Here is a 12,500-nt window from a genome sequence, read left to right as displayed (position 1 = left end):
TCATAATGTTACTACAGTACACGGGTCCTTAAAGACAACAGTATCACACCATTCATAATGTTACTACAGTACACAGGTCCTTAAAGACAACAGTATCATACCATTCATAATGTTACTACAGTACACGGGTCCTTAAAGACAACAGTATCATACCATTCATAATGTTACTACAGTACACAGGTCCTTAAAGACAACAGTATCACACCATTTATAATGTTACTACAGTACACGGGTCCTTAAAGACAACAGTATCATACCATTCATAATGTTACTACAGTACACAGGTCCTTAAAGACAACAGTATCATACCATTCATAATGTTACTACAGTACACGGGTCCTTAAAGACAACAGTATCATACCATTCATAATGTTACTACAGTACACAGGTCCTTAAAGACAACAGTATCATACCATTCATAATGTTACTACAGTACACGGGTCCTTAAAGACAACAGTATCATACCATTCATAATGTTACTACAGTACACGGGTCCTTAAAGACAACAGTATCATACCATTCATAATGTTACTACAGTACACAGGTCCTTAAAGACAACAGTATCATACCATTCATAATGTTACTACAGTACACGGGTCCTTAAAGACAACAGTATCATACCATTCATAATGTTACTACAGTACACGGGTCCTTAAAGACAACAGTATCATACCATTCATAATGTTACTACAGTACACGGGTCCTTAACACATTGACTGCCAATCACGTAGATCTACGCGAACCGCTTTAAAGCCGTCACGTGCCAATCGCGTAGATCTACGTGAAGTAGATCAGAGTGGACTAAAGTTTTTTAATGTTTTTTTTGTCCAATTTCACCCAAAGACCAAGGAGATATGATTAGTTGAAGATCTAGACTCCTATCCACTTCAATTTTAACTTAAAACTTAAAAATGCTGTATTTCGGCTCCTGAGTACTTTTTTTTTTCCAATGAAAAACTCTGGCACTGGCTAAAAAAATATGAAAATAATTCTGGCAGTTAATGTGTTAAAGACAACAGTATCACACCATTCATAATGTTACTACAGTACACGGGTCCTTAAAGACAACAGTATCATACCATTCATAATGTTACAGTACACGGGTCCTTAAAGACAACAGTATCATACCATTCATAATGTTACTACAGTACACAGGTCCTTAAAGACAACAGTATCATACCATTCATAATGTTACTACAGTACACAGGTCCTTAAAGACAACAGTATCACACCATTCATAATGTTACTACAGTACACGGGTCCTTAAAGACAACAGTATCATACCATTCATAATGTTACTACAGTACACAGGTCCTTAAAGACAACAGTATCATACCATTCATAATGTTACTACAGTACGCGGGTCCTTAAAGACAACAGTATCACACCATTCATAATGTTACTACAGTACACAGGTCCTTAAAGACAACAGTATCACACCATTCATAATGTTACTACAGTACACGGGTCCTTAAAGACAACAGTATCATACCATTCATAATGTTACTACAGTACACAGGTCCTTAAAGACAACAGTATCACACCATTCATAATGTTACTACAGTACACGGGTCCTTAAAGACAACAGTATCATACCATTCATAATGTTACTACAGTACACAGGTCCTTAAAGACAACAGTATCATACCATTCATAATGTTACTACAGTACACGGGTCCTTAAAGACAACAGTATCACACGCCATTCATAATGTTACTACAGTACACGGGTCCTTAAAGACAACAGTATCATACCATTCATAATGTTACTACAGTACACGGGTCCTTAAAGACAACAGTATCATACCATTCATAATGTTACTACAGTACACGGGTCCTTAACACATTGACTGCCAATCACGTAGATCTACGCGAACCGCTTTAAAGCCGTCACGTGCCAATCGCGTAGATCTACGTGAAGTAGATCAGAGTGGACTAAAGTTTTTTAATGTTTTTTTTGTCCAATTTCACCCAAAGACCAAGGAGATATGATTAGTTGAAGATCTAGACTCCTATCCACTTCAATTTTAACTTAAAACTTAAAAATGCTGTATTTCGGCTCCTGAGTACTTTTTTTTTTCCAATGAAAAACTCTGGCACTGGCTAAAAAAATATGAAAATAATTCTGGCAGTTAATGTGTTAAAGACAACAGTATCACACCATTCATAATGTTACTACAGTACACGGGTCCTTAAAGACAACAGTATCATACCATTCATAATGTTACAGTACACGGGTCCTTAAAGACAACAGTATCATACCATTCATAATGTTACTACAGTACACAGGTCCTTAAAGACAACAGTATCACACCATTCATAATGTTACTACAGTACACGGGTCCTTAAAGACAACAGTATCATACCATTCATAATGTTACTACAGTACACAGGTCCTTAAAGACAACAGTATCATACCATTCATAATGTTACTACAGTACACGGGTCCTTAAAGACAACAGTATCACACCATTCATAATGTTACTACAGTACACAGGTCCTTAAAGACAACAGTATCACACCATTCATAATGTTACTACAGTACACGGGTCCTTAAAGACAACAGTATCATACCATTCATAATGTTACTACAGTACACAGGTCCTTAAAGACAACAGTATCACACCATTTATAATGTTACTACAGTACACGGGTCCTTAAAGACAACAGTATCATACCATTCATAATGTTACTACAGTACACAGGTCCTTAAAGACAACAGTATCATACCATTCATAATGTCCTATGGCAGGGGTCTTCAACAGGGGGTCCGGGACCCCTAGGGGGTCCTCAGAGTTACTACAGGGGGGCCACCAAAAAACGTTGTGTTATAGGATATGTATAATTTTTACATTAACCACCTGAATCCTATATAGCATCCCTATTTTGAGGAGAACTTTAGCCAAAAATAGCCAATCTGCAAGGCGCTGTGAGTTTGTAGATCTGCTATTTTCAACAAAGCGGTTTGGTGTAGAGGCAAATAAAATAGAGCAGACTAAGTACAGAATGAAAGGTCAAGTTTACTAAGTATTGACGAGACCATTGGTTCTCAAATGTTTCACCCCCCAAAATAATCATATTTCAACTGTTGGACTCAAGGTGTAAAGGTGCAACCTTATAGCTTTTCCATTCCAAGGACCCCTGATGTATTTGGCCGCGGACCCTCATCTGAAAATGTTTTGTGCCAGGGACCCCTCCAGAAGAGAAGATTTGTGTTAAAACATTGAAAATTACACTTTTAAGATTTTTCAAAATTGTTCAAAAATAGAAGACGTTCAGCAGCGCGGCACAAAGCGACACGCTGTGAGCTTGTAGATCTGCTATTTTTTGATAACCACTGTTCTAAACCACTGTTCTAAATCCTACAGTAAGAGTAAGATCTACAAGCTCACAGCTTGTAGATCTGCCATTTCTTAATAGCCAATGCTAAACTCTAAAATGCTCTCCCGGTTTTAATGGGTTAACTCGAACCCCAGCGTCCCTACTCTGGGGGAGCCAAAATAGCTGATCTACAAGCTCGTGGTGAGCTTATAAATACAAAGGCTAGACCCCAGTCAACTAAGCATGTAGAGTTGAAGTGATTAAATTCATATTCATGAGTGTAGAGAGAGAGGTGTACTTTGAGTTGACACGCAGAGTGCACCTCAAATGAGGAGTAAACTGCCTTTTTGGTGTGTTTGTTCAATAAATAACACCTCTAGGAGCATCGAGGTACTATTTTATTGGTCTTAAAAGGAAAGATAAACTTGATGGCCTCGGTAAGAGGCAGTTTGACTGTTGTTTAGCTCATTACAAAACTGTATATAAAGTTAAAACTCTACTTAATCTGTTGCTTTTGTAGACCCCTATAGTTCAACCAAGGACACCGTAAAATGATGAAACCATAGTTAAAGATATGCTCATTTTGGCAAAATGCGGTTTAAAACCTATTATGTCTTAATGACCTGGGAACCGCACTGCTAAACTAGAAATAAAGTTGTGATAAAGTACATGATCCACATGTACACTGAGTCGATCCACATGTACAATGTGTGTGTGTTTAACCCATTAAGACCTATTAGGCCGATTCTACAAATGTCTTCTATATCAGTGGTTCTCAAACCTTTTTGTGCCAAGGACACCCCAAAATGATATGTATTTGGCTGCGAACCCCCCTCTATTTGAAAATGTTTTGTGCCAGGGACCACCCCCCCCCCCTAAATATATATAGACCCGCAGTGAGCTTGTACATCAGCTATTTTTGAGAACCACTGTTCTAAATCCTACGAGTTGTTTTAAAAACGTATGTTGCTATCTACTGTATATAGAGCTAAAATCTAAAATGACACGGACGCTTTCTCGGTGTTAAAGAGTTAGTGCGTTTTTTTTGTATACTGTACATCATGTATGCATGTATGTATATATATATATATATATATATATGATATGCAGACGATGTGAAGGTGTTGTGTTTTGAACATTTTAGGTGAGAACAGAGATCAACAAGGAGATCGAGTCGGTGAGCAAGACCTCGGATCCGCTGAAGATCCTGGCCAGCGCTGACACCATGAAGACGCTGGGGGTCCAGAGACCACTGCTGCAGGTGAGACACACACACACACACACACACACACACACACACACACACACACACACACACACACACACACACACACACACACACACACACACACACACACACAGAGACCATTATGGCAGTATATCTCCCAGGACCACAATTGCAGCTGATACAGCATTTGATCATCTTTGAGGTGATACCCTAGCTGTGAGTGTGTGTTCATGCACGTATATCAGTGGGTGGTTGCGTGTGTGTGTTTGAGAGTGTGAGTGTGTTTGTGTGTGTGTGCGTGCGCACACGAGTGTGTGTTTTATATGCGGTTTCTGTGTGAATAGACATGAATAGACACAGTGTCACAGAGAAGTAATTGTGTGTGTGCGTGTGCGTGAGCGTGTGTGTGTGCGTGTGTGTGTGTGTGGTGTCTTGTCAAAGCCCTTGAATCTGTGCTTGGTCTTTCACAGGGTGAAAACAGCGGTGGCAGTTCATTAGAGAGAGAGAGAAAGAGAGAGACAGGCCGAGTGAGGAGAGAGAGAGAGAGAGAGAGAGAGAGAGAGAGAGAGAGAGAGAGAGAGACCGTGGGGTTTGTTTACGGTTATGGTCCCTCCTTAACGAGGATTGCAGCATCTTGCTAATTACACTGCTGGGGCTAATGAGCCTTTCCGCTGATAGCGAGGCGCACACTAAAACGCTCCTATTGTTTCTGGGCTTTTTTGGCCTTTTTTAATTAGGGTAATAAAGTGTGTGTGTGTGTGTGTGTGTGTGTGTGTGTGTGTGTGTGTGTGTGTGTGTGTGTGTGTGTGTGTGTGTGTGTGTGTGTGTGTGTGTGTGTGTGTGTGTGTGTGTGTGTGTGTGTGTGTGTGTGTGTGTGTGGGTGCGTGTGTGTGGGTGCGTGTTTGTGTTTACTTATGAATGAGTCTTAGTATAATGTTCCCCTGTATATTTATATTTGTGTGGTTAGGGTTAGTGCTTGCGCATTTGAGCGTTTAGCTACAGTACAGTGCATTTGTATGTGTGTGTCTTTGTGTCAGAATGCAGGTGTGTTTTCAGACAGAAATAAAATCGCACGCTGAATATAGCAGACCCATAAGCTCACAACGTGTTGAGGTCCTCAACGCGTTGCGAGCAGTGGTGTAAAAAGTACTACATTGTTTTACTTAAGTAAAATTATCAATATTGCAATGTAGAAATACTCTGTTACAAGTACAAGTTCAATATTCAAAATTGACTTGAATAAAAGTACAAAAGTATTGGCATCAAAATATACCAAGTACCAAAAGTAAAAGTACTCATTATGTAGAATGTCCCATTTCAAGTTTTCAAAATGTATAAACATCTTTTGAAAATAGCAGATCTATAAGCTCAAGTTGTGAGCTTTTAGATCTGCTATTTTCAAATAGCCAAAATATATATATAGAGCTTAGTGGTTAATGTATGTCTAGTAATAAAAATCTAAATCTACAGAGTAGCCAGTAACTAAAGTTTTCAGATAATTGTAGTGGAGTAAAAGTAGCCTACAGTAGTTGTCTCCGAGATGTAGTGGAGTAGAAGTAAAAGTATAGAACAATTGGAAATACTCCGGTAAAGTAAAAGCACCTCAGACGCGACGCGTTGCGAGGTCCAAAGGTCGGCTATTTTCAGTGCTCGACCCACCCGTGCGACGGAGCATTAATTAAGGCACAACGGTTATTATATTGCGTTATGCTCTAAGGCCACAGTGGCCTTGATACCCCAGCCACACTGCCCCCAGCTCATCTCACTGCTGTCTTCTCTGCCTCTTTCCTGTCTATATGGCTTTTTAACCCATTACGACCCGAGGACCCCATTCTTCAGTTCTCAAACCTTTTCATGTCACGGACCCCCACAATTATATTTGGCTGCGGACCCCCATCTCAAAATATTTTGTTCCAGGGACCCCCAGAAGGGTCTTAGTTTTTGTGTGTGTGTGTGTGTGTGTGTGTGTGTGTGTGTGTGTGTGTGTGTGTGTGTGTGTGTGTGTGTGTGTGTGTGTGTGTGTGTGTGTGTGTGTGTGTGTGTGTGTGTGTGTGTGTGTGCACAGCATACCTACTGTACCTCCCTCAGGTGGTGTGATCAGGTGCTATCTCAGACAGAGGGGGGGGGGGGCTGGTATGGATGGGGAGGGGGTTTAATGCTACACCACATTAAACACACACACACACACACATACCTTTGGCTGCCGCTACATAGAGTAAACAGCAGGGGGGAACGCATTTATAGACGCACCTGCTCTCTCTCCTATTCTTAGGTCCACCGCGGCACATTAACGCGTGCAGTGGTTTCGAACGGGGGAAGACATTAGCGCGCGCACATTAGTGTCTCTCCCAGAACATGTGTGTGTGAACACACACCGATACTTACTCTAGGCCGCTGGTTGTCAACGTGGGGTCCCGGGGACCACTAGGAGTCCACATGGACACTTTTGGGGTCTGTTTATTTGTTTATTTGTTTATGTATACGGATCCCCATTAGCTGACGCCTTGACGTCAGCTAATCTTCCAGGGGTCCAAGACATTAATAGACATTATTACACGGCTTGGTTGAATGCTTGATTCTGATTGGTCAGTCGCTGAATTCAGCGGTGTGTTATTTCTGGATAATAATAACAGACCGCTGTCTAATCAGAGACTCAGAGCACCTGCTCATATCAACCTGTGCTGCTTGATTTGATGCTGTATCCAACATGACAGCCATGTAAACAAACACACCATGTCATTTACAGCTAAACGTTGCTCTCAAGAATGTTTTTGAAGCGAGAAATAGATTGCAATAACCAAAAGGTGTTCTATTTGATCCACTACACTTCCTTGTTTAACTGTTACCATTATTTTATACTTTGGCTATTCAAAAATAGCCAAAGAATAAAATATACGCAAAATCTACAAGCTCATAGCGCGGCACCGAGTGCCGTGCTATGAGCTTGTATATCTGCTATTTTTGAAAAATCGTGAGTATTTTTGCAAATCTTTGAATATACATTTGTAATGCAAAACATGTTTTACACAAATCTCTGCTTCTGGGGGTTCTTGGAACAAAACATTTTCCGATGGGGGTCGGCGGCCAAATACATTTGATTTTGGAGGTCCTTGGCATGAAAACATTTGAGAACCACTGATATAGCAACATAGGTTTTTTTTCAGAAAACTGTTGACAAAAGACATTTTGTAGAATCGGAACCTCAGGCCTTAATGGGTTAATATATTTCTAAAAGTGTGAAAAACATATTTTTCATATCATCATCATCTTTAATGTAGACTACTCTGTGACTGCTAATGTTTTGCTCACGACGTGCCACACCACAACACACATGTATTAGTATAGTCATTCCCCATACGATGGAGTATATATAGGGCTTCGGTGGTACACTTTCTCTTCTGAACCATGATAATATACTGTGGTAGCGTCTCTATTCCTGCTGTGACATACACCTGGGAGCACTATAAGGATTGTCTTCAGTTCAGTGTAGTATTGCTGCAGAACCAGGACACCGTCTTGAGACATTTATTTTATACCCAAAGGGCGAGAGCTGCGGTTGTATTATTTTTTTAAAAGATGAACCGATTGGGGGGTTTGTGTGAAATGTGTTCCTCCCCCCCCCAAAAAACACCTTAAGGAATTATTGATGGTGCACATCATCTTCTATCCATTATTATTAGGGTCGACCTGGTGACTCACCAGCAGAGGTGGAAGAATTTCTTCTTTTTTTTACTTGAGTAAAAGTATCGATACCACCATGTAGAAATAAGTCCGGTATTCAAAATGTACTTGAGTAAAAGTACAAAAGCATTGGTATCGAATATACTTAAGAGTTCCAAACGTATACTCATTATGCAGAATGTCTCATTTTGCAAGTTTCTGAATGTATAAAATTCCTTTGAAAATAGCCGATCTACAAGCTCACAACGCATCAGATCGGCTATTTTCAAAGGAATTATACTATATTTTCAAATAGCCAAAGTATATAGAGGGCTGAAGTGGTTAATGTATGTTTTGTAATAATAATCTAATTCTGCAAAGTAACTAGTAATTGACATTTTCAAATAATTTGTAGTGGCGTGCAATGTTTGCCTCTGAGATGTAGTGGAGTAGAAGTAGAAGTATTGAAAATTGGAAATACTTCTAGGACCACAATGGAAACTGAACCCCTGGACTTTCTTGTGTTAACCTTTTTAGCTCAAATGTCTGACTGTACCTCGTGCTGTTTACATTAGTATTCAATCAATCAATCCAGTAAAGTAAAAAGAAAATGGTGCAGTACTTGAGTAAATGTACTTAGTTCCATCCCACCACTGCTCGCCATGCAGCTTGCTTTTTTTAAATACACAGGAATGGCATTTCCATAACATTACCGTTTTGACCTAACCCCTGGCAGGATGTCTGTGACCGTTTTTTTTTTGCCTACTGATGTCTGATACCGACGTTAGGAAAAAAGGACAAAGTGACCTTATGTCTGCTCATAAAACCGATAGTAATCAATAATGACACACAGATAGGGGGCCAATCCTAGCCCTCCATATACAGTAGGTTAATAACAATGGTATCTAGAGAGGACACGATTAGCATATCAGCGCGCTCCAGCAGTGTATAATGGGTACATATGTATGTATGTATGCGTGTGATTGTAATAATGATATTAATACGACCCCGACTGTAAGATTAGGTATGACACTGTTGTCCATCCTTTTGTCTCACTCCCTCTCTGGTTCTCTGTCTCTGTCTCTCTCTCTCTCTGTCTCACTCCCTGTCTGTCTGTCTGTCTGTCTGTCTGTCTGTCTGTCTGTCTGTCTGTCTGTCTGTCTGTCTGTCTGTCTGTCTGTCTGTCTGTCTGTCTGTGTCTCTCTCTCTCTCTCTCTCTCTCTCTCTCTCTCTCTCTCTCTCTCTCCCCCCCCCTCTCTCTCTCTCTCTCTCTCTCTCTCTCTCTCTCTCTCTCTCTCTCATTAGCTTTAGCGGTGCGATGCTATCTGTCCAGCATTTCTGTTTGCCACTGATTGATTCATTTAATTAGAGTTGGATTCGGGGGGGGTTGGAGGTGTGTGTGTGTGTGTGTGTGTGTGTGGGGGGGGGGGGGGTATGGTCACTCTGCTGGATAGGACTGGAGATTGGCTCCATTAATCTTAGTGGAACCCCCACATCCCGTGTCACACACAGACACACACACACACACACACACACACCCCCCCACACACATACACACACACATACATTTGTATCATTACACTTGTGAGGACATCAGCATTTTAGGACACTTATCCTATAAATGCCTATCCCTATCGTAAGCCTAAAGTTATTTGTACATACCAGGAGCGACGCAAATAAACGATAAGAAAAATCAACATTATTTCAGTGAATGTCTCATTCATACAGGTCAATGATTGCTGAAAAGTCAACCTAGTTTCGGAAAAAAATATTACATTGCTTCACACACACACACGCACACACACACCTCCAGCAGCTTTAATGATACTGACCTTTTTTTTGTGGCGTTGTGAGAGAGTGTGTATTCGTATTCGTGGGGTGCTGATGGTTTCTGTTGATTGGCTCCCCGCTGTTATGTGGACCACGCACGTGCACGCACACGTGCACGTTATCTGTACAAGGTGTGTGTGTGTGTGTGTCTCTTTATTAACTCTTTAACTGCCAGAGTTAAAACATCGTCTATAGCTGTCAGCTGCCAGCGATTCCGAGCATTTTTACCAACCTTTGAAAGACCATAGAATATTATTCTTCACAACGATCCACCCGGCAATCGCTCTAAAACAGGGGTCTTCAACAGGGGTTCCGGGACCCCTAGGGGGTCCTCAGTGTTACTACAGGGGGTCCCTGCTTCATCTATCTCATCTAGGGGGTCCTTGGCCTGAAAACGTTGAAGACCCCTGCTTTAAAAGACGTAGGGGGTCTCGGAGAACTGGCAGTTTCTTTTTAAATGGCCGAATTGAATATAGGGCTGAAAATGCATGTTTTGTAATAATAATCAAAATCTACAAAGTAACTTGTAACTAAAGTTTTCAAAGAATTGTAGTGGAGTAAAAAAGTGCAATATCTCTGAGATGTAGTGGAGTATAAAGTAAAAGTATAGAAAATTGGAAATACTCAAGTAAAGTATTTCAAAATTGTACTCAAGTACAATACTTGAGTAAATGTACTTAGTTTCCACCACTGGTTCAAGCCCTGCTGATTTCTCCACCTTGCATTCATCCATGCTGGAGGCCTGGACTCCATCCTGCCTCTCGCCTGGGTTATCTGTCCCAGACATATGTTCTCCCCCTGGGTAACCAGCGCTGCCTCTGTCCCCCCTGTCAGCCTCCTCCAACCTGCTGCTGGGCCTATGGAGACGTTCCTCTCTGTCCTGTGGGGCTGACAGCTCTGTGTGTGTGTGTGTGTGTGTGTGTGTGTGTGTGTGTGTGTGTGTGTGTGTGTGTGTGTGTGTGTGTGTGTGTGTGTGTGTGTGTGTGTGTGTGTGTGTGTGTGTGTGTGTGTGCTCGCGCGCATGTGCTACACTCGCACTCACACATAATGCAGAACAGAGTTACAGACAGAGAGAGAGGGACAGAGGGAGAGACTGACTGAAGGACAGACAGACATAGCGAGAGACAGACAGACAGAGAGAGACAGAGAGAGACAGAAACAGAGAGAGACAGAGACAGAGATAGTCAGAAACAGAGAGAGACAGAGACAGAGATAGTCAGAAACAGAGAGAGACAGAGAGAGACAGAGAGAGTCAGAAACAGAGAGAGACAGAGAGAGACAGAGAGAGTCAGAAACAGAGAGAGTCAGAAACAGAGAGAGACAGAGAGAGGCAGAGACAGAGAGAGTCAGAGACAGAGAGAGACAGAGAGAGTCAGAAACAGAGAGAGACAGAGAGAGGCAGAGACAGAGAGAGTCAGAGACAGAGAGAGACAGAGAGAGTCAGAAACAGAGAGAGACATAGAGAGACAGACAGAGAGAGACAGACAGAGACAGAGACAGAGAGTCAGAAACAGAGAGAGACAGAGACAGAGCGAGACAGAGCGAGAGACAAAGTGAGAGACAGACAGACAGACAGACAGAGACAGAGGGAGACACAGAGAATGAATGTCTCTTTGAATGACATAGAAGGTCTTGAGCCCTGCGGTGGTTCATGTCAGACACCGTTACTGCTGAAGGATTGTGTGTGTGTGTGTGTGTGTGTGTTTGTGTGCATGTGTTTGAGTGTGTGTGCGTGCGCGTGCGCGTGTGTGTGTGCGCAGCAGGGTGTAATCGTGGCCTGTGGAGAAAGTGAGTGAGACAGACAGAATAGTAAATGTCAGTTCTTCAGCCTTTGGTTTGACAGCAGAGGAAGAAGGTTTTTTGGCTCCGGGCTGCTGAAAAAAGTTATAGCTTATACACTTTTGTTTTTGAAAGTTGAGCCTCAAGTTAACAGATGACAACCATTGTTTGTGTGTGTGTGTGTGTGTGTGTGTGTGTGTGTGTGTGTGTGTGTGTGTGTGTGTGTGTGTGTGTGTGTGTGTGTGTGTGTGTGTGTGTGTGTGTGTGTGTGTGTGTGTGTGTGTGTGTGTGTGTGTGTGTGGGGGGGGGGGTGTGGGGTGTGTGTCAGTGGTGGAATGTAACTAAGTACATTTACTTACGGTAAGTACTTTACTTAAATTCAATTCTGAAAAGATTGAGTTTAGGATTAGGACATTTAGAGTGTAGCTTTAGGGGTTTGAGGGGGGGGTTACAGTTATTGGTGATTTATACTCAGGCACTTATACTCATGTCACAGTGGGGCTCATTGTCAGCTTGTGGATCCGCTATTTTCGGTGTGCGGCATTGGCACTACAACTACGTTTAATTTCAGCGGTTTAGGGTCACAGGGCATTTATGAAGTTGCCGTCTTGAAATATTGATGTCCTCACAGTCACAAGTATAGTAATAGCATTGCGAGTGCGCGAGTGAGTGCGTGTGTGTTT

The 12,500-nt window shown here is 41.7% G+C and overlaps 1 protein-coding gene across 1 annotated transcript in view; it reads left to right on the top strand.

Annotated features, from left to right (window-relative positions):
• Positions 1-12,500, top strand: part of exoc4 (exocyst complex component 4) — a 208,744-nt gene that overhangs the window by 145,965 nt on the left and 50,279 nt on the right. Inside the window, exon 13 of the mRNA XM_080421608.1 lies at positions 4,465-4,581. Within this exon, the coding sequence (XP_080277734.1) occupies positions 4,465-4,581 (117 nt within the window). The remainder of the gene's footprint in view (positions 1-4,464; positions 4,582-12,500) is intronic.

The sequence above is a fragment of the Gymnoscopelus braueri genome (genome assembly GCF_963280865.1).
Source record: "Gymnoscopelus braueri genome assembly, chromosome: 23".
Taxonomy (NCBI): Eukaryota; Metazoa; Chordata; class Actinopteri; order Myctophiformes; family Myctophidae; genus Gymnoscopelus; species Gymnoscopelus braueri.
This window is presented reverse-complemented; position numbering and strand designations above follow the sequence as displayed.